This window comes from Battus philenor, unplaced genomic scaffold (genome assembly GCF_028537555.1).
Source record: "Battus philenor isolate CCGP_79_NKW_IND1 unplaced genomic scaffold, ilBatPhil1.0.hap1 SCAF_6, whole genome shotgun sequence".
NCBI lineage: Eukaryota > Metazoa > Arthropoda > Insecta > Lepidoptera > Papilionidae > Battus > Battus philenor.
The window spans coordinates 16,344,106-16,367,118 of record NW_027181726.1 but is presented as its reverse complement, the minus strand read 5'-3'; the positions used below and the strand labels follow the sequence as shown (position 1 = coordinate 16,367,118).

The following is a 23,013-nucleotide window of genomic DNA, read 5'->3' as shown; positions in this document are numbered from 1 at the left end:
AAACAGGGCCATGAAAATCCCACGGAAATTGACACTTGGGTAACAGCAATAGTTGTGTCTTTTATATCACAAAGAGTACTACTTAAACAATAACATTAGATGCTGTTGCAGCCGTAGCGCTTACAACACAATTATTTTGTTTTTAAGGTTACTTACCTATCTATCAAAGTATACATGTACTTCCCTTACGTGTAATAGCACTAAAAGCGGATTAAATGAGCTGAACTCAAGACAAAAATTAGTTTCCGCTTCACATATACTGCCGACAAAGCCAACAGATACCATATTTCAATATGAAACTCATTGTAAAAATACTATATGGCATTGCATTCATACGCCCATGGGTACTTTAAGATTGTCGATCGCTCGAGATTATATCTAGCATTCGAAATAATTTACGAGCAGCACGACCCTCCGCGTGTAACAGGTTTTAGATAATCATTTATTTTATATTAGCACAAAAGCACCCTTTCCTTTTGCTTTATTTTTCGAAAAAGTTAAACAAAATTAAAACTGTATATTGCAAAAAATAATCTCAAAGTTTATGATCAAAATAGCAATAGACAATATATTTATACTAATAAAAAAGAAAACATATTATTGTAGTGAAAAGAGTCGAGGCCTATATTGACTCCGGCTGCAGAGCAGCCTGGCTTTCATGTGCTATCCAGAGGTGGAGGAGAAACCATTGCAAGTATTGCAGGGATGTCCGAAATACGGCCGGCTCAGGGACGACTTGGAGTCAAAGATGGGGAGAAGGTTAGACCTTGGCGAGTTACCGGAGATCATCTCCCATGAAAGGCTCAGATCGCCTTTTCTTGCTTTCATAGAGCAGGTAATGAAGGACATACTGGCCAGGAAAGGTAGCATTAGGTTTCATGGAGGAATTACGCCAGCTGCTGCTTAACCATCAGGCACTGATGATTAAGTTTAAATAATATGAATAGTAAAGTTAAAAATAGTATATCTTTAATAGAAAATAAATTTATATATAAGATATAAAGGGTTAAAACAATTAGAAGTAAATTAATTAAATATAGATAAATGAATCCAAGCCAAACAAACTAGCTATACCATAATACTATATACCATCTATTAGACTAATATATGGCACGCGTGCATATATATAATATTAAAATAAAAATTCACATAAAACAATGACAAGACCTGTAATTTAATAATATAAAATAGTAATTACGTAATTAAAAAGAAAAAAAATTAAATGAGGTAGTACAAGGTATCTGCCGTTTTAGGATAGAAGTGAAATCATATACAATACCCGGCGATAAATATTGCACATCGACCTTTGGAAAGAGACAATCTGGTAATTTCGGCTTCGTAGAGCGTTGTCTCTGTCGCACGAAATACGACTGACAAAACTTCTCGTAGGTAGTGTGGTTAGCTAGGTATACGGGGTGATTATATAAGTAAAAGCTATAAACGGGTGAATATATAGCTCATTTGTTACCAAAAAGATTTCAAGGTTTTACACCTATTTCAAACCACCGTTAATTTACTCTATACGCGTTTGACCCCTCCACGGGGCATCCTCAGGAGATGTTACACCGACCCCAGTGCCAAATACCGAGTGAGCTCCGTCCGTCACCGCTCTGCATTTATATGCTACCTCCCCCCTACTACCACTTAAAGCACGTGACCGAAAACGAAAACCGTAGAAAATAAAAACAGCACGCGCATATATCAGCAGGCTGGCGGGCGGTGCACTTCATTGCACGTCTACTGCTGAATAGCGGAAGTAACTATATATTAGTCCATTTCTTACTTAGGATAGATATTCGCAAAGTAACGCCTGAATCTATTAGATACTATATTATCATTACCTTATTAATTATTGCTGAAATCATCGAGTTTACAATAGGATATACCATATATTAAATGACAGCAAAAGAACTATCCATTCACTTCTTTCAAGCTTATAACCCACACTCATAACCAATCGTACTCTAAACTGGAACACAGCGCCATCTATTGACAAGATTATTTACATTTACATTAATTGACAGCATTTATTTATTATATATAATATAAATATTACATAAAATTATAAAAAATAAAAATTAATAAAAACAAATTAAATATTACACACTCTATTACAGCTTTTATATCTATAACCAATAATACTTTAAACGGACAAGTAGCGCCATCTACTGACAAGTTCTGTATTTACTTACAGTCACCTAATACTAAGCTGTAACGGTTTTTAATGTTTTATTTGTATTAAATAAATAAACTGAATGTAACTACTGTCTTTAATATCACCAAAAATGAAAGTTTAAAACGATATTTCTATATATAAATAAACACATGCGTTGAAGTAATTAATTAAAATAAAGTGAAGTATTCATACAGTTATTTGTAGGGTATAGTTTAGAAGAAGCGCAAGAGACAGTTAAGTCGAATTAGCTTGTTGAAGTCACCTTGCGCGCCTTCGTGTGGAACCGACCGTGAAGACGGGAAGTGGTTCCAACGACGACCAGATCCAACTGCCGAGGCCGCCAGCACTCTTATGAATTGATATACCCTTGAAAATGATATTAGAACCTTCTGGATTATTACATAATTTGCAGGTTATCACGATATACTGTCACAAAATTTTAATCTAAAAATTTTTTATCTACATGTCGTCATAGCGGCCTGAAGCATTCTAATATGAAACTAAACAAATCTAAATATATTTAATGTATTTCAATTTTACAAAAATAATTATTCCATTTCGTACATTGTAATTTTTTTTCATTGTATTTTCATCTGGATAAATTACGTGGTTTATATTGAAAAGGAAATGTTTACTAATTTACTAGCATTTTATCTTTTATTGCCTTAATGAAAATATGAGAAAAAAAAGCTGAATTCGACGGGTGGTTACTCGAGTTTTGCGCATTCGCATCAGTGCTACATATATACGAAACGCATACAAAAATCTTTAACGTATGTTTTGTTTTTGTGCATTGTCTCAAATCTGACAGTTCATATTTCTTACTGTCTTATCTGTCAACGTGGATACGAGACAAAAAGATTTAAAAAAATGGCAGACGCTTAAGCCGAGACAATAGCATGACTCCCGTGTTATTTCTTGTGCTAGACTTAACATTCAAATCAAACCTTAGTACAGTGCCCGACGGTAAATATTGCACATCGACCTCTGGAAAGAGATAATCGGTTAATTTCGGGTTCGTACAGCACTATCTCTGTCCCACACTACCTATGTAACGTTTTGTTAGTCGTATTTCATGCGATAGAAATAACGCTCTACGAAGCCGAAATTAGCCGATTGTCTCCTTCCAAAGGTCGATGTGCAATAATCGCCGGGTACTGTAATGTCTCACCGTTAAAATTATATGTGTAAAAACTTTAAATGAATATATGTCAATTCATTTGCTCTCAATTAATGTAATGTACACACTATGGCATTACAACACATTGAAATTAAATATTGTTTATTCCTCAAGGCATTTAGCAGTCTGTAGCGCTTGGGCAGAGACTTGAAATAAAATAATGTACCATCTAATGTATAATTGAGTGAAACTTCAAAATTGTATTGTTTATATCTATTAATTTTAGCTGTATTTACCCATTAGAGAGAATTGTATAAGAAATATTGTAAATAATGATAAAACGCTGTCGTGCCTCGCAGTGGGAGAAGAAAGATCTGTATCAAATAGCGGCAACCCCCTCCCAAATGTCTGCGTTTACTAAAAGCGAAAAAATAATATTGTAAAAAGCACTAGCGATACAAATTAGAATTAATAAAAAAAATCTGTCTTTGCAGGCTTTATACTGCCAAATGTAATAATTCTGTATCATTCCAATTGAAAAAAGTAAATTAACGTAAGATATTTCAAACTAATTCTACACAGGATGATTGAAAACCGGTATAAAAGGTTTTTTTGTTGACAAATTTTGAAAAACTTTTTTCCTTATTATCATTACATTATTTATTATTTCTGTAACCATTGATTTTAGGATAGTATCTATCATACATTAAATGACATGAAATAAGCTATATTTGCATACATTTTAAAGCTTTTACATCTATTAAAAATTATCGATTAATAGTTTCTAACAGAGGGATATTACTAGCGATTTTATATATTGGACTCGAGGCGGGAAGTGCTTATAGAGTCCCGGCTAGTGACCGCTACCTGGGAGTTTTAACTACGTAAATAGTCGTTGGACCTTATACCGGCTCATACGTTCTCTAGTTTATGGACCTCAGCTACGAGGCATGCAAATCGCCTGACAACTCGGCGCCGCAGGACAACGGTCGGGAATACATTTTTAATTCGCAGAAATTCTTTTAGATAAGATCGCAGTGGTATGCATAACGATGTCAATCACCCATGTACATCGTTTATAACCCTGATTAAAAATAAACAAGTAAATAAATACATAAGAGAATGTATTTATAAATTTTAATTTACATTTAACTATATATAGTACAAGAAGCGATCTTATCAGTTAAAACAATATCTTACAAACATAGTATCGAAATAGAAGGAAAAGAAGCAGGTTGTCGACGAGATAAAGATAAAGATACATTTATTAAACATTTGAACTTTTAACAGAATTCTTATTGATCGACTATTTATATTCTAATTTATTTTTGACTCTATTCTGCTTCAAAATGTGATATAGTTAAGGAGAAGAATCAGAAAGAAAATCCACAACAACACATCTTTTATAAAGTTTAACATAGGTTTATACATATACACTTAGATACATCCTAAGTGAAATCAAAATAATCAGGCGACATCACTGCCAAGGATTCTTTTCATTTAAATACTCGTTTATTGAATAATAAGTCTTTACCGTCAATTTACTTTTGAATTTTAATGACGGTAGTCCAATAATATTAAAAAAAATATGATTCCTCACAGTAATATAAAAAGGAAAAAAATGAAAGAAAAAACTTCACAGAGTGCATAAAATTTGTTTCCATTTTTGAAAGAATTTTTTTTAGTATGATAAAATTAGATATTATAGATAAATATATATATATATATATATATATATATATATATATATATATATAAATATATATATATTATTGGCAACTTAGTCAAGTTTTATACATAGATCAACACTTTCAAACCTTACTTATCCGTTGTCGTAACTTAATGTGGAGACGAAAGATGTTCAGATAGCGGCAATAAATTAAAGCAACCCGCGTCAGGGATGCGTCGATCAGTGGATAGGGGAGCCCTGGTAGTTAGCTAATGCGCCAGGGGTAACCAACCTTTTTAAATATTTTAATTATTATTGACTATTGCATAACTATGACTTTACATGAGTAATAGGATATTTTTTCTTTAATTAAAGGCACACGTTTTTAGACGTAGGTTCTTCTTAGTTTGTATTACACGAATAAAACTATACAAGACGACAGTTCACGATTTTACTCATATGTTGTAATGCAGTTTTAAGCAATATACTCAATGGTATGTATTTAGAACTATTTTATCATATTTCTCTTAAAGCTTTCCTTTTATGGACCTCGTTATTAGGGGCGTCTTGTTCCCTCATCATATTTTAGGGACAGGGATATATTTTACACTGTTTTTTTTTCACACACTTTCCTATTATCGCCCTCTCTCTATATCCTTCACAATTTTTCTTTTCCTCCTTCTTCCATCCGTCATATATTCCATCATTCTCTCAGCATTCATTTATATTACATTCACGTATCCTCTCCTGTCATCTCTCTCCACATTTCTTGAAATTTTAAATATTTACCTTTCCAATTGACTATTTTCATTGTGCTTTCCTTAAATTTTTATTTAATGTTATTTCATACAAAACTGAAAGAAGTTTCTAATTTTATTTATAACAATTTCTTCTCAAATTTTTAAGTTACTCAATATATTACTGTACCCGACGATAAATATTTCACATCGACCTTTGCAAAGAGACAATCTGCTAATTTCGGCTTAGTAGAGCATTATTTCTGTCCCACACTACCTATGTGACGTTTTGTCAGTCGTGCAACAGAGATAACACTCTATGAAGCCGAAATTAGTCAATTGTCTCTTTCCACAGGTCGAAGTGCAATATTTATCGCCAGGTACAATATCTTACACGGTTTTATTACGCTTAATTACATCTCTAAAAACCTACTAGATGGCGCTAGTCAATAAGCCTCATAAACGCGGTACTGATTTACCGACGCGCTCTCTTTAAAAACCACTCTGTGTGCGTGTAATATGTGCTTCAAAAAAATAATTATTATATCATAAGAATTGTGTTTCTGTCTTCCTAGACCTTGAAGAGCAGCTTACCATCATCTATATATAAATATCAGAGGACTGTTGCCATGCATGACTGTTTTAATACGTGATGTTTGCGGTACGCTGGCTGAGTGCGGGTTGACTCTATCTGTCTACTCGACCTTTACACAAGATATCACTCAAATGTCTATAACTATAATAGCGTCCTATATATGGTATTTCTTTTGAATATTCCTACAATATCGCTCATGTGAAAATGGAATTATTTATACAGATTAAATATGAAAAGATGTCTACCATGTATGATTTTAAGCGAGCGGAGCATTTTAATTCTGCTTCTTTAAGCCCACTCTGAATAGTTTCTTCGCTTAGGACCTGTTAGTAAAAGCTTGCTTTGGTTCTTTCTCATCTTTTTGGACTGGTGACATTCAGAAGAAAGATTAGGACAGTCTTATAACATATGGTAACGATGGACCCTCTATTTTAAATGTAGATAACGATGACACAACTACTAGAGTTTGTAGTTGCGAAATGAGGTGCGTACCTTGTGAGATTCTTCCATTAAAAGCACAAAGTCCGAAGTAGTAGTGTGTACATATATTCATTTGAGCTTCACCCGTATTTGTACCGATGTAAATGAACAATTTTATTTCCGTGGTATTTCCCTTTTCGATGCGCCGCTGACGAGGAACTTGTAGCGAATAGCCGCACTCGAGTAAATATTATTTAATATTTATAGCGGCAACATTTAGTTAAGTTAGAAACCGGATGTGACAATCGAAAGGAAGGAGAAATGACAGATGGTAATGTTGAACATATAAAACTGTAAAACATAAACAAGAACAAATACGAATTGTACACAGTAAGGAGTTTATATTATTTTTCCAAGAGTAACACTCACAAAATAATGTTGCCTGAATCACGTCTAATCGTCAGCTAATTCAAGAGTCAGTTGAACACGTTCCTACTAATATTTTGGATATGTAACAAAAGATACTAAGTTAATAACTCTATAGCTAGACTGTCCGTATGCCTTACATTTAGCGAACATCAATTTTAATTTAATTTACGGTTGGTCACCCCTGGCGTCGTAACAGCCGCGTGCTACAATTATCCGCTATTTATTCTGAAGAAGCGACACCTAGCGACAGCCGGCGTTAACAATTACCCCGATAGAGCAATCAATTACCGCCCACCGCACCGTCAGACATTCGCAGGCAATATTTACGGCGCATTATATCCCGACAATACGAATGTATACAATATAAACAGTTCATTAATTTTTCTACTTCCTCATTGTTGAGGAAAAACGTGGGACGCATCACATATTCTTGACTTCCGTATTTAAAAAAATGTAACAAAAATACTTTAAACTTCAGTGGTATTTTTAAGAGAGTTACATCGAAAGTTTCTTTAATATTAACAATTATTGATTAACTTTATTTGCAATTAGCAGATATAACTATACAACTGTCACACAATATTAATCCTGTTTTACACGAAACTGGTTTTTGATTTGTTTTTGACATTTAATAGGAGAAATAACCGTTTTAGTGTTTTTAAAGAGTAATGTGAGTTTTACATATACTCCAAATGTAATCTTAACATTACAACAAACTTATAATACAACGATCGTTATTTACACTCAAAACAATCATACTTAAAAATATCTACACTTAATAACTATTTTTTTTATTAATAATCACAAAACATGTTTTCACCTTACAATAATTTACAATACCCGGCAATAAATATTGCACGACTGAAAAGTCACATAGGTACTGTGAGACAGAGATAATTCTCTACAAAGCCGAAATTAGCCAATTGTCTCTTTCCAAAGGTCGATGTGCAATATCTACCGGGGTACAACGCGGTTACGCCAAAGAATGTTATTTTTTTCAATAGTTGCAATAAGTGAAATTATATAACAAACTATAATTTTGAATAGACGTACGCATAGACCTTACATTTTAGTATCCACAATCCTCGGGTACCCCACTATTATTGCTAGACTTCTTCTTTCTTATTAGATAAATATATCAGGTATACATTTATTTTTGTCATTGCTTTTTGCCAAGTCAATCTTATCAACAGCTCTTAAACAATTGTCGTGCTGCGTGTTATCGACGGCCAGCGACATCTATCGACGTCGCCTGAAGTTACAGCGCCAAGCACGCCATCTTGTGCCGTGTGTTTGAAACTTTTTATATTACGACGTAATTTAATTTTATTTTTAAATGACAAATTTGGCAAACTATGTAGTAGATTACACAATTATGATTGATTTATATGGCAGTATTGACCTTATTAGATATTACACAGATGGCGAGTATAGAAGTCTCTCTGGCGGGGGGACGGCGGCGAAGTGGCGGAAGGGATGCAGGGAGGGAGCTGGATACCCTGCGCACCGCTATCCTTGACAAGGACACGCTAATACAGAGGTACGTTCATATCCCTAACAAAATTAACATCAACTTATCTTCACGACACTTTCAATAATATAGATATAACTAATGATTAGATTCTCACATAATGGTTACTAGTAGAATAATCTAGAAGCACTAGAACCTCTAACAAAAATTGATATGTATCAGATTCAACTCCGTCGCACACGCTAATTTGGATGTGAATTGAGCTAAAGCCCAACCGAAGTTCCCAGGGGTAAATAAAGCGTTAGCCTTTCAGCCTCCTAAATGCAGTAAAGGCCTAAGCCAATATTCCTGAGGTAGCTCTTAAGCTTGTTTACTATAAAGAACTAGGCTAAGAGGTCCCTTTTAATGCTTTTCCACTACCTTAATTGATGCTGTTAATACGAATGTTAAAATAGTAGTAAATCCTCCTTCCTCCCTTCCTTCTCTCTTTCTTTATCCTCTTTTACAAATCATCTTCTATACATCGTATTTCTCCCCTTATCTACATTCCATTATCACAATTTAACATTACACATACACTTTATTTGTAGTTAAATTATCATGATTTTTCCAGTATTGCTTTTTACAAGATTTTTGGAATAGTTTTTTTAATTTTCTGAGAGTCTTACCGACCCTTAGTATGTACGGTTTTTACAGTACTCAAAGAGGGGCAGGAAGGTTTTGGAGCGGTGACCATGATTCGATAGATAGGATAGATGGGTCCCCCACTAGATGCTCCGAGGACACAATCAAAGTCACGGGAAAGCGCTGGATGCGAACAGCGCAAGACTAGTTGTGGGCGTGAGCCCATAGGGCTGAAATGATAACGGTGATGAACCTAAGGTTCTCCTTCGGGATTGATGATCGACTCTTAACCCCCTTTTTCTCAATACCATCAGCCTCAAGCAGCAACTGAGTGCGTCGCTAAGTGCTGCGCGTCTTGCTGCCCAGACCTCGTCTCCGACCGCCTCTCGCGCTGGTCAGCATGAGGAGTCTCCCGCGGGGCTCTCGGTTGAGGAACGCCGTGCGCTGGAAGACCGCGCCGCAGCCCTCAACGCGGACTTGGAAGCGAGGAGAAACAGCATCCAGGAACTGAGAAGAAGGCTGGAGAAGACGCATGTCACTGAGTTAGTAGAGCTTAACACACCTGTCTTTACCTATTGTGTGTAGAGACATCTAAATATAACAATATGGCATAGTTAGAACAACTTTTTGATTGATTTAATTATATAAACAATTCTTATACAATATATGTATAAAGACGAACTTAATGTCGCTAGCACTTTCGTCCAGTTAACAGTTTGAGCGATGTATATATATGATAAAACAATAAAAATAAGTATACATTACAAATGAGAAGGAAAATAAACAAAAAAATAACACCCCCTCTAAATATACTAATAGCTACTACTAACTATAATGATATATAAATGTTATTATTAAAATACATACGTAAACTATTTATATAAATGATAAATAAAGAAATCGTATTATCGTGATGATTCCGTCAGCTTGTCGTAGACTTGACGACCTTGACAATGTTGTTAGTCCACCTAGAGGAAAGTTCATGGTTGGCACTGAATTTCGGCCGTAACTGCCACTTCAGATGAGAAAATCTACGAGCTAATACGGAGACCTAAGTTATTGTAGTAATCTTCACATTCTCGAAGATCTGAAAAGCCTACAAAGAAATAAATAAATCAAAACTCTACAAATGTAAACCTATAGTATTCTGGTTGGAAGGCGACCAAAATGAGGTGATAATTGAAAGGATTAGGCAAATGAATAAGTGACACGAAGAAAAAAAGATTACAATGAAAATAATACGACTAAAAAATCAATTTTGTAAAAATAGTCTCTGTGTACCCAAGACTGTGGAAGGCCTCCAAAAACGTAATCATAAAATATAAAAAAAAGATTTGAGGCAGTTAGAAATTAATTTGTTTGGGCACAGGAACATCGACACTAGGATCCAACAAGCGGAGCTGCAGTACCAACTGGGACGCGAGGAGTTGGAGCTGTTGACGCTGAGCGAACAGGCGCGCGCGCTGGCGCAGCTCATCGAGCACGCCCACGCGCACGCCGCCCAGCGCTTGCACGCCGCCACCCTCTACAGGTAACCAGCACAGCTCTCCCTCACAGCACCCGCCACTAAAATTTCGTCAACATCTACTTCATTTTAAACTTTTTTATTTAGTTCGACCCGTACGGAATTTATTTGGGTCAAAATTAGAAATTAAGCACCTTCCCGTTGTCAGATTGATCCGAAATTTGGTACACACATTTAATTTAGATGACAATACAATATAGTAAAATCAATAACATTATAAATCTAAGATGGCCGCCGATATAAAATGGCGGATTACATATTTTTCCTTAACCCCCTCAATATGGGTATCAAATGAAAGTGCTACACTAGTAAAACACGATGATTATGTCAAAATTTAAAATTCAAGATGGACGCCGTTCCAATATGGCGGACTAGGTACATATTTTTCCACAACCACCACAATATGGGTATTAAAAAAACCGTTTAACTTAAAAGTTTTTTAAATGTATTTATTTGTTACTATAATACACAGTTTAATTTGAAATGAAACTGTATTAACTTGTTGTTATAATCTATAAGTATACACCGTGTGGGCAAGTCCGACAACATAATTAAGGACGCGTGGAGTAGCTGGATGTGGCCTCGAAAGACTGGTCGTCGTGGTGATCTTTGGAGAGGCATATATCTTGCAGTATATATATCAATTAACTCTCTAACTCTTTTTTGTATCTCTCTCTCTTTCTCCGCCCTCTTCATACCTCTATCTTTCTCATTTTCTCTATCTTAATATCACTACGTCTGGCTCTCTGTCTTTTCTGCACGTATCTCACTTTATATCTTTCTTTTTGAGACTATTTTCTCTCTCTATCACTTCCAAATCTTTCTATATCATCTACAATAATATAATATTACAAAAAGGTTTAGTTAGAAAAACCTAGGAGATCAGAATGTCTTTAGCTTTCATTTTGCTTTAAAAAACGTACGAAATGCACGACACAACAATAACAGTTAATTAAAACCTTCTTGAGAAATCTAAACGTTTCTGCACAGCGAGCAGGGTATGTAATTAAGTGAACTAAAGCGTAATTGTTTCACGATGCAAATGTTATCCACGCGATCTGTACACTCCAACGTCATCTGATCCGTTGGGTAGACGAACCTTTGTGAGATATGTCGTGGGAATCTTAAAAAGGTCAATAGAAATCATGTCACAATACAGGAAGCTTGTCTAGCAACAAGACACAACAACATTATTGTAGATAGAAGAATTGCTGGAGTTTCTTCCTCTACTTCTTCTAGCACTCTTTTCTGAAGTGATAGTAATGTTAGTCTGATAATAGGAATCGACCAAGTCCAGGTTTAACTCTCTTTCGGCGCCTTGAATCAAAACGCTAAGCGCTTACTTCAGGGGTGAGCAACCTTTTTATTCGACGAACAAATTTTAATTTTATTTTCTTTTGGCAGGCCGCACATATTGTAACACTTATTAATATTTTACAAAACTTTATTATATGTGTGTATATATATACATATATAAAAATGTACATAAAATTCACTCAACCCCTTGCTGCATTTTTTTGAGTATTAAAATCTTTTTTTATTTTTAAATTTTAAAAATAAAGTAATACTAAATGATATTGACGTATGTAAAAATATAAAACAAAACCAATACTTTCATTTTTTAATGAATTTTTCTTGCAATTATTCGATATTTTTCAAATTGCCTTTGAGATCACTGAGTGCACCAAATTGCCCTAACAAAAACGCTCTGCCAAAGTAACTCGAGGTTCTACTTTCTCAGGCGCCCTTGAGGACTCGAGATGGAACTCTAAGGTAACCTTGAATATAATCATTCAATGGAGCGTCTACTAAAGCGATCTAAGAGTTCGGAGGCTTCCTAAGAAGGCCTCGAGTATTTCTACCTTAAAAGAGGTGTTAGACTAAACGCCATCAGCGCCCTGTTACCTCACAGCCGCGGAATATGCAAATGCCATATAGACAGCAAAACAAGACAAATAAAAATAAACATGTGCATGCGCATTTACAATGATTTATTGCTTTCTTAACACCAACAAACTGTACACTATCTACGTTTTACATTTTACAGCAATTTCAATGAACAGATAATCTAGTATCTGTTGAGATATTTCCCATCCGATACACCATAGAAAGTGTGACGCCTTCGCTCACGTACAATGAAGTGTGCACGTAAGAATAGGTGATTTACTGCGTCTTATCATCCAATCTGCCAGCGCCATTCAAACCGTATCTAGATTCATCGTAGGTTAAAAGATTTTTTAATTATTTTCACAGATTACATATTTTATCTTTGTTCGTACAGGTTTTATTATATAGTGCCAAAACCATTAAAGGAGTTTAATAAATGATAACGCAATAAGAAAAATCATTTTTAAAACTGCTATACACCAATACCGCACTGCGTCGTGGTTACGTTACAAAAAAACACGACGCAAATTGAAACGCCGCAAAGTGAATTAAGATTTTCTATAGCAAACCATGTAAAGATCGAAGATAGGTTCCAGGGTTACGAAAACACAGCTTTTTAAAAAGAAAATTGAACAAAGCATACATTTAAACAACAAAAATAATATAACTCTGCTTTTCATAAACAGGAACAACACGTTATCAATATAAATTTATTATTCTCTTTTAAAAAAAAGTACAACACACTATATTACAACACACTACGTAATTGAAACTAAACTCTAAAATTAGCAAAACAAAGTGAAAATAAAACTGTGTTAAAATTGCGTTGATTTTTAGTTAGAAAGGAAATCCCCGAGTTTTGATGTCATGGCGCAATTAGAAACAAAAGTGTTGCCATCTTTTGGAAACAAAAGAAAATTTCAAAAAAAAATTAAAGACTCGGGCCCAAAACAACGCAACCCCTAAAATCTAATGACGCACAGTGAAAATTAGTACTAATTAAGCAGCGACGCAACTTCGAAAAAAACGCAAAACGAAACTACTCACAGCGAGGTATTGGTGTATATTAAAATTAATTATTATTTAATATCTGTCATTGCAGACTTTTCACAATCAGAGGTTATGTCTGTCACATTTCAATTCAAAAAAGTTTTTTGTCGATTCTCCTTAAATCAGGCAACGGAACTCTTGTAACTTTATATTGAAGTATGCCAATAAATATTGTAAAACCTCAGAAATGAGGTGATGAATGAAAGGCATCGAAAAAGAGGAAATATAGAATGATAGAGTAACACAGATGAAATGTAAGTAAGGAAAAGAATGAAAGATCTTAAGACGCATGAAAGAAGAGCGCGAAAATAAAACAATGTATGTGAAAAAAATAATAAAAAAAAAATAAAAGTCCCTATACCAAACTAGTTAGGGACATGATAGGTCCCCAATATCAGGGGCTTTGAAAAAAGATATTGAAGTATGCCAATAATTGCGAGTGGAATTGGACTTTTCTGGTAATCTTTTCGTGATGTACGAGTAACCACTAAATGATTCTACGTGGGTAGTAACATGAATAAATAAATGAACACTAGTGTCTTCCCGTACTAATGGACATATTTTACATAGCCCCCCTTTTTGGGAACATCTCATTCCATTCTGTCATGTCTGTAGCGATACAACTCGGGAAAATATTTCTTTCATTTCGTTCTTTTATATCACTTACTTCTTTCATCCTTTACAATTTCTTATATTACAATATCCTTCTGTACTTTATGATCTCTATCTTTCTTCACATTCAATTCGTATCTTATCACCTTTCTTCTTAAGTAAGAATAGGACCAATATTCAGCCAATTCCGCACATGCAGTCGTAGTCGTGCAACAAAGTGCACCGCCCGCCAACCCGCTGATACATGCGGGAATCAATGCGAATTATACAACTACCACTGTTAAATCACTCAACTCGTGTTTTACCTCTCCACGGGGCATCTTCAGGAGTTATGTTACACCGATTAATGCCAAACACAGAGTCTTCCCTCATCGTCGTTTCTAAACCACAGTTTGCAATTATCACATTTTTGACTCAAGTTTTGGATTTTATTTGCGTTTACGATTGCAACTGTAGGTGCAATATACCTTGCAAAATACCTTTTCTTATTAACTAAACCTATATAACTTTATTCATTACTAGCTCGGAATTTTACTCGACACTTTTTTAAACAGTCCCGTGTTTTATTCTTTTCTATTGTATATTATACTACTCTTGGAGAATTCTTGGTATATACTGTGGTGTTTGTCGTCGTCCATGAGGAAAGCAATGCTGCCTTCTTCTGTTCTCTTCTTCATCTGCACTTTCGAATCAGAGCGAAGTCCACCAACGGTTATGTAATAAAGTTTTCTTACCTCCAAAATAATAAACAAACTCTATCGCCTTTCGAAATACCATGAAATAGACATATTTTATGGGATACAACAATGACTGGTAGATATATAACGAAGATAATCGATTACGAAACAATTCACTGAGCACGTAACTCCGAGGTAGCCGTGAGAGTTCAAATTCCAATAGAGACGAAATCTCTGAGCACGTCAAAAATAGATTTCAACAGTGAAAGGGCGATTTGGGGCATCATTAGGCAAGCTGAACTGGAAGCACTCTGCGGTCTTACAATAACGCGAAAGCTCGCGGATTGTAATTATAGGTTTCCAGGCTATTCATTGGAAACTTTCACTTGAACTCCATTAGATGATTTTATATAAAAACCTCAATGTAACTGCTACAAAGCCACAAGTATCGAAATACACATTTCATTTAATCCATTCAATGAATCAATATTTTTTTCTTATTTATTTACGATACATATACCTTAGATCATTGTTGCACAGACTTATTAAGACTAGGGGCCACTCGGGCAAATCATGAACTAATGGCGGGCCGTCCGCTAGAAGTATAGGTAAATAAATTGTTTTGGTTTTATTCTGGAATAGAATTCAATATTTTTCGAATGTACGAGAGTATTGTTTTTGCTGTCGGCGGGCCACCAGTATTCGACCGGCGGGCCGCGATCTGTGCATCCATGCCTTAGATCAATGTTTCCCAACGGCCCACGCCCAACTGTGGGGTAATTAGAAAATGGATTCGACGTTAGTTTAAATCTTCGCTTTAATACAAAAATGATGAATTACATAAGAGGAAGTAAGTTTTTAAAATGGTTTAGGTTACTTAGAGCTTACTTAGAGGTTTTAGCTTAAGATTTACTTAGAGGTATTTAAACCTGAATAACTGTTGTAGATAATGTATATATCCAATGTATTCCGAGGAGCCTAACGATTCCGTCTTCTTTTTCCGTCTTCTTCCGTCTTCTTCTTTCCGTTCACCTTCTGGATTGAAATACCGAAGCTTGCTGGTTCTTGGTCTCTGCTTCAGAACCAGGCTCCAGCGGTATATGGTCTGTTAACTGCCTACCTAGTAATCCCGTTACCTACGTCAGTTACATTGGTATGGATCTCTTTATACCTCATTCTACATCGCAGGGAAACCGAACATAACCCATAATTGCAATACAAAAACATAATTTCCGTCTTTTTTAATTTTACGATGTATTACCGGTAACTTTTGGAGGGTATTGGAAAAAAAATTGAATTTGGAACGGAGATGTAGGTAGATAGATAATGTAAATAAAATATCTAATATTGGCATTATCAAGATTTTTAGAGCATTTTGACATACGAAAATTCTAATATTTTGCAGAGCAATAAAATTGATTTGAAAAATGGAACATTACAAGCCTTTTTAAACGTCAAAAGAGAAACTTTTTTAATACAGGTAAGATTCCATAGACAATCATAATTCTGTTATTGGTTATTAAAAGACCTTAGTGAATTATCTCTGGTTCTCCTGGTATTCCAATCAAGTTGTTTGTTCCCTGCAAGATATGACCTTTGACCCCGGCGCGGGCAGATCACAGATACGGAGCATCCTGTAGGAAGGAACATCGAACAACAATGGTAGTAAAGTTGGAGCGCAATCACGGGGCGTAGGTGTCGACTTCGAGACCTTTAGTACTTCGTGTAGGGTGACCATTATCTTGAACAATATTTTTGGGACAACACTGGTACCTTTTTATGTTAATATTTGACTTTGCTAATAATTATTGTCCGATATGATTTGGTTATTGACATTTACAGCATTTGCTATAAACTTCTTCACTTACTTCACCTAAACCCATTTATTCTTCTAAGCATGATGACTTCCTTAGCATCCTCAGGATTGTTATATCATGTAAAATTAGCCCATTGGGAGGCCCGCAAAGGCCGGAGATCACGGTTTGATTTATTTTTTGAAGACTATGCTGAAGAGTGACTTTAAACAAATGAAGATTTAAAGACATGTATAGGGTTTGTGGTAAGAATATATGCGAAATCTGCGCTTACCATGTTAAAGACATGATAACGAACATGTCCTGAAATATTGAAACATGTGGTCACCCTGCGGTCACTGCACCTTGCCCGAGCACGCCCGCCGTACACAGTGAACCGGCACGAGATGTACTTTATTCTTTGTCCATAGAAAAACACGAAGAATCTCAAAAAAAAAATAGAAAAAAATACATGTACTAGTTTACAGATTTATTGATTTTAAATACCTTACATTTACCGTACATTTTATTGTAAATATCTGACATCATGAGAAGAAAGCCAAAAGAGTTCGATTCGAAAGAAACTTGAATAAACTGAACTTTCATATTCACGTTCTTCTACTTAATAACACTGATAAGTATATTTTAAGAGAGTGTTACATATATGCTAATATATTTGCTAATATATTCGTTGTAAAATCAATTAATTGTTAATATAATTATTTCAGTGTAAACACATCTTAATATAAAAAATTGGAACTTTTAACAGAACTTATTGATTTAATCCGCAAGGTGTTATAGTTGTGGAGAAGAAGCAGGAAGAAACTCCACAACAACACATCTTTTAATAAAGTTTAACAATACAGATTTATACATATACACTTTATTAGATATAGCCTAAATGAAATCAAAATAATCAGGCGACATCACTGCCAAGGATTTTAGTTATTTAAATATTCTTTGATTGAAATAATAAACATTTTCCGTTAATTTACTTTTAATGAGTTTGAATTTTATTAATGTTAGTCCAATGATCTTTTGCGGATTTTTAAACGGTTTTATTTAGTTCGACCCGTACGGAATTTATTTGTTTATTTATTTCCATCAAAATTAGAAATTTAAATTTAAACACCTTCCCGTTGTCAAATTGATCTTAAATTTGGTACACACATTTAATTTAGATGACAATACAATATAATAAAATCAATAACATTATAAAACTAAGATGGCCGCCGATACAAAATGGCGGATTACGTATTTTTCCTTAACCCCCTCAATATGGGTATCAAATGAAAGGGCTACACTAGTAAAACACGATGATTATGTCAAAATTTAAAATTCAAGATGGACGCCGTTCCAATATGGCGAACTAGGTACATATTTTTCCACAACCACCACAATTGGGAATCAAAAAACCGTTTAACTTAAAAGTTTTTTAAATGTATTTATTACATATAAATTAGATATTTTGCAGTTGAAACTTTGGTACACATTGATTTTTTTTTGTTGATATATAAGGATGTATAGGTGGTACAGTCGTCAGAACTGTCAGAGGGTTTAAATCTTAAAGACGTTACGTTAATAGAATGTAAAAAGTTCCTACGAAACTGTGTTGTATTGAAAGTATTTTTTAATCACCAAATTATATTTTTAAAGTCGGCAAAGCTGACATCTCTTTATAAAACACTTCTAAGACTATTTCTCTAACATAAATGATCATCATCGTCAACATTTCTTCATCACCTAGACGTCCATACATATATTTACATTAGGACCGGTTCGAAGATTGCATATAGCGTCTTTAGATGACCTTAACAAAAGTCCACCTTTTTGCAGGTCCTTGGTCACCCCTCCAGAACTTTGAGGTCCTAACAACCATCTGTTATATGCTATGTCCCTTGTACATATAACACTGTACAATTTATTTACCAAAAGTAATAAAAAAAATTAACTTCACGCTATCTGATATAAGATAATGAAGATTCTCAATTACGAAACTTCAAAGCAATATATGCTATAAGGTAAGAACCAAAGGCCTAAGTTTATATCTAGCCATGGCAACAAAGCGACTGCATACGGAGAGATTTACAATGCATTTCATTACTCATCGAGATTTACGAGTGGGCATAGTCCTCTCCATTAAGCAGTCAATGGAACGTACACATTGCAAATCATACGTGTTTATTTTCATTTTATGCTATTTATGAATCTGCTTGTCATACTACACCTTGTTAAATGTATTTATAAAGTAAGTACAGCTTCAATTTATTTTAATTTATAATTTCACCGCATATTTGTTTATTTATATGAATAAATATAGCTGTAAAAACTTCATTTTGGATGATATTATGGGTAGTAGTTACATTCAGTGTATTTATTTAATATAAATCAAACATTTAAAACCGTTACAGCTTAATATTAGGCCGTGAAGTAGATAAAGAACTTGTCAATAGATGGCGCTAGTTGTTCGTTTATATATATAAACCTTAAGCGTGTATTATTTTAATTTTATTGTGTTATATATTAAAAGTGTAATATTTCAATTTTTAATAATTTTTTTAATATATTTTACATTTTATTTAATATTTATATTACATATTATATACAATCAATAAATACTGTCAATTAATGTGTTACACTCTATACAAAAATGTATAGTTTCAGAAATAATAATGATATAATAAGAAAAAGCGATTTCAAAAAAAGGAAAACTAAATATTAATATTAATTTTTGTTCACTATTTGTCCCTGCAGACATTAAACAGCAAAAAGTTATTGGTCTGTAATTAATGCGGTCATTGTAATATAATGTAGATACTGTCAAATATAGCGGCTAAAAGACATGTAGTACATGAAATGTCAGACGCGAAATTTATAGCCAACCATCAAACACGTTTAGTTTGAACATGTATATATGCCCATGGTTGAGGATTGCGATGCTGGAGGTCCACGGTCCTTCTCTCAGTCCTCCGACATCTTCCCTTTCTGAAGCAATTCGCATGCAAAGTTCAGAGATGCCGTGAGATATCAAGCCAAATTCTCTTAACAATATATAAGCTAGAAGGCTCTCTAAGGGATATATTATGAAGTACTTTTTCATTTCAGTGTGGTGCGTGATTGCGGTGGAACTGCGACGGTGATTGCAACGGAGGCCGCGGCCGGCTCGTGGGGCGCAGTCCTACGCGCCTCCGGTGGCGTCGTGGGCTGGGCGGCGGAACACTCCGCGCTGCGCCAAGGCGACAAGTGCGTAGGCGACCAAACTTTATTTATATATATATTTTATTTTTTCTCTCTTTATATATATATTTTATTTTATTTTTTCTTTATTTATATATATATATATACATATGTATCTACACAATAGATCTCCTGTCTAGTTTGTGGGTAAACAAATAAATGTGTATTGAATTAAATTGAGAATTAACCATCTATGGAATTGAAATAGTCGAAATAGATAATAAAAGATTTATTGATTTTATCTCAGCCAATTACTAGTTGCTGTCTTTATTGCTGTACGAAATTTATTCGCAGAAGCGTCAAGTCAATGTACAAAAATTGTTGGAATAAATATTTTTTATATTTATTGAATAGCTCTGCATACCTAAAATAAATACGCAGCTAAAATACAAATATTTTTATTAATAGTATATTTAATAATATAAATCGCTAAAAACTGTGACATATTTTTAAGTTTCATATTCAATTTCCAAAATGCACAATGCTCTAATTAAAATTTCTTTCATATGATTATCTAATTTGGATCAATTACCATTGAGACTGCTATCGCCATCTATCGGCGTTATTAAAAAATTAGGTATTCCCGAACGCCATCTTGTATTAGATATTAGAAACTATTTTCACTTTGTGTTATATTTAAAAGGAAAATAAAAACTTAAACCACAGAGTATCAAAACGAAAGCAAGCACTACTGAATTCATTAAGTGAACGTTAACGAAGGCTTCACTTGTCTCGACAAATTATCTGGCTTCCGTCGCAACGAAGTCGTGTGTCGTGACATCGAAACGTGAGAAAAAGCCAGCGCTTTCTTAGTTAAATGCAATTTATTACTATCTGTGATACATATATATTCGTACACTTTTAGAAGCACGTTCTAATGGAACCGTAAGCATAGAAACATTTTTATTCTTAATAAAATATATAATTGAAAATATTTTTGACAGATGGATTTCATTATTTTTGTGCCCTTTCTAGTAAATTCCACAATTTTGTATCTTATCTTGGTATTTTTTGTGGGCCCTCTAGACTCCGTTTTATTTCTTTCGGCCGTCACAATATCTGGCATTCTTTCTTTTTCCCTCCTTCACGTTTTCTTTTATTCTTATTACTATTATTTACATACAATCTATTAATTAGGTAATTAATTAATAACGAAGGTTCGTTACTAGCTAATTTTCCTACAGCTGAAACATAAGCTTCCTGTCATGAGGGTGAGCTAGCCATAATCCTCTACTTGAGGCTAATTTTTAAATGATAAATGTATGCATATTTTTTTGTGTTTTTTATTCAAAGATGATCCTCTTCACAATTCATAAGCAGTGTTCTTTATCCTCTACATTAATTTCAAAGTACGCCCTAAACTACTTTATGAGGCTTTCTGCACCTAGCGCCATCTATCAATGCAATCCGTAATTCTAGCGCTCCTTACGCCATTTATCGTGTTATATAAAAATTAGTTTGCTGCGGTATATAAACCTCATTTAAAACTGCTGTTTGGAATGGAATTTGAAATACGATCATGCGATATGTTCCTTAACAACCTAGCTATCTAAGATCTGGGGGTGAGATTCCCAGGCTTTCTCATAGGCTACTTTCAAAATTTAGCTGGTTCTGATAGACCCTCTGCAGTTCCCTACATGTGCTGAATACGGAATACGCAAGTTTTTACAAGTTACAGTCGCAAAGCTCCTTAAAATATTATCTACCTGCATTTACAGGTAAAGTCAAGCCAAAACTTTTCTCTGCCGCAAATGGCATAGATCTTTATATTGGTTACATTTATTGCAATTCTTTATTTAATTTTTCTATTCGGTCCAATCCAATTATTTACCTAGATTGCATATTGCTAGATTTTTTTCTACTTACCGCCTTATTATAATATTGATTTCCTGTCCTATCATGTCTTAAATTATCTATTAATTCTATTATCTATACGTACAATGTGTTCATGTCTTCTATTTACAACAAGTATGTGGCATTGTGACACATTATTTATCTCAAATTCTTAATTCTTATTCTCTCCTTTTCTTTTTTTCTTATTCTTTGCATCGTGAGCGGTGGTTACCAACTGTTAACTCCCATTTTTTGTCACACCAACGCACGTCGATTCTCTACTTTGAGAACCGCTGCTCTAAGGCATATCACCAACACCTCTTTTATCAACACTGTTAAAAAAGAATATTAATTACAGACTACTAGAAGTAAACGGTACACCTGTGCTGGGCTGCAAGAGTCAAGAGGAATTGCAGCGAGCGTTTGCTCCTGCAAGCCCAGGCACACCTGCAAGCCCTGCGCGTGTCGTAGTCCTCCGCGAGCAGAGGGCCACGCCTCCTGCGCCTCCCACCACATTTACACACGTGAGTCTATTTATTTTATACATATTGTTAATAATTTTTGTATTAATAGTGATATTTGGACACAATTTGGAAAAAGTAGGTTAAGGACCAATATTTAGCCACATGCAGTGATAGTCTTGCAACAAAGTGCACCGCCCGCCAGCCCGCTGATAAATGCGTATGTGGCAAACAATGCGAATCACACAACCACCACCGCCAAATTACTCAACACGTGTTTCACCCCTCCACGGGGCATCTTCAGGAGTTATGTTACACCGATTAGTGTACCCACACCACTGCATGTGCGGAAGTGGCTAAATATTGGTACTTTTCTTACTTAGGACGGACTTCCGTGAGGTAACGCCTGATTCCATTAAACAATTTGAAAGAATTAGAATCAAATTAAACTTCTCTATGGTAATATCTTTCAATCTTAAATAAAGCTGTCGGGTTTTCAAACGCGTCTTAATCAAAGAAGAGTTTACAACAAACTCGTTAAGTTTTTTTACTTTCAAAGACGTTCTTTATTGCCTGTGATATGCAGAAACTTCAAAAAATCTTTATTTCATAGGGTGTTTCAAGTTTTATGAACTCGTAAAAAGTATAACTTTATATTTACGATTAATTATAAAAGATTTACAGCTTTAACTAATTA

The 23,013-nt window shown here is 34.5% G+C and overlaps 1 protein-coding gene across 1 annotated transcript in view; it reads left to right on the top strand.

Moving 5' to 3' along the window:
- The window catches only part of sprt (PDZ domain-containing protein sprite), an 87,539-nt gene that overhangs the window by 61,255 nt on the left and 3,271 nt on the right, over positions 1 to 23,013 (top strand). Inside the window, exons 5-9 of the mRNA XM_068773895.1 lie at positions 8,568 to 8,686; positions 9,556 to 9,783; positions 10,611 to 10,772; positions 19,891 to 20,028; positions 22,214 to 22,379. Coding sequence (XP_068629996.1) covers positions 8,568 to 8,686; positions 9,556 to 9,783; positions 10,611 to 10,772; positions 19,891 to 20,028; positions 22,214 to 22,379 — 813 coding nt within the window. The remainder of the gene's footprint in view (positions 1 to 8,567; positions 8,687 to 9,555; positions 9,784 to 10,610; positions 10,773 to 19,890; positions 20,029 to 22,213; positions 22,380 to 23,013) is intronic.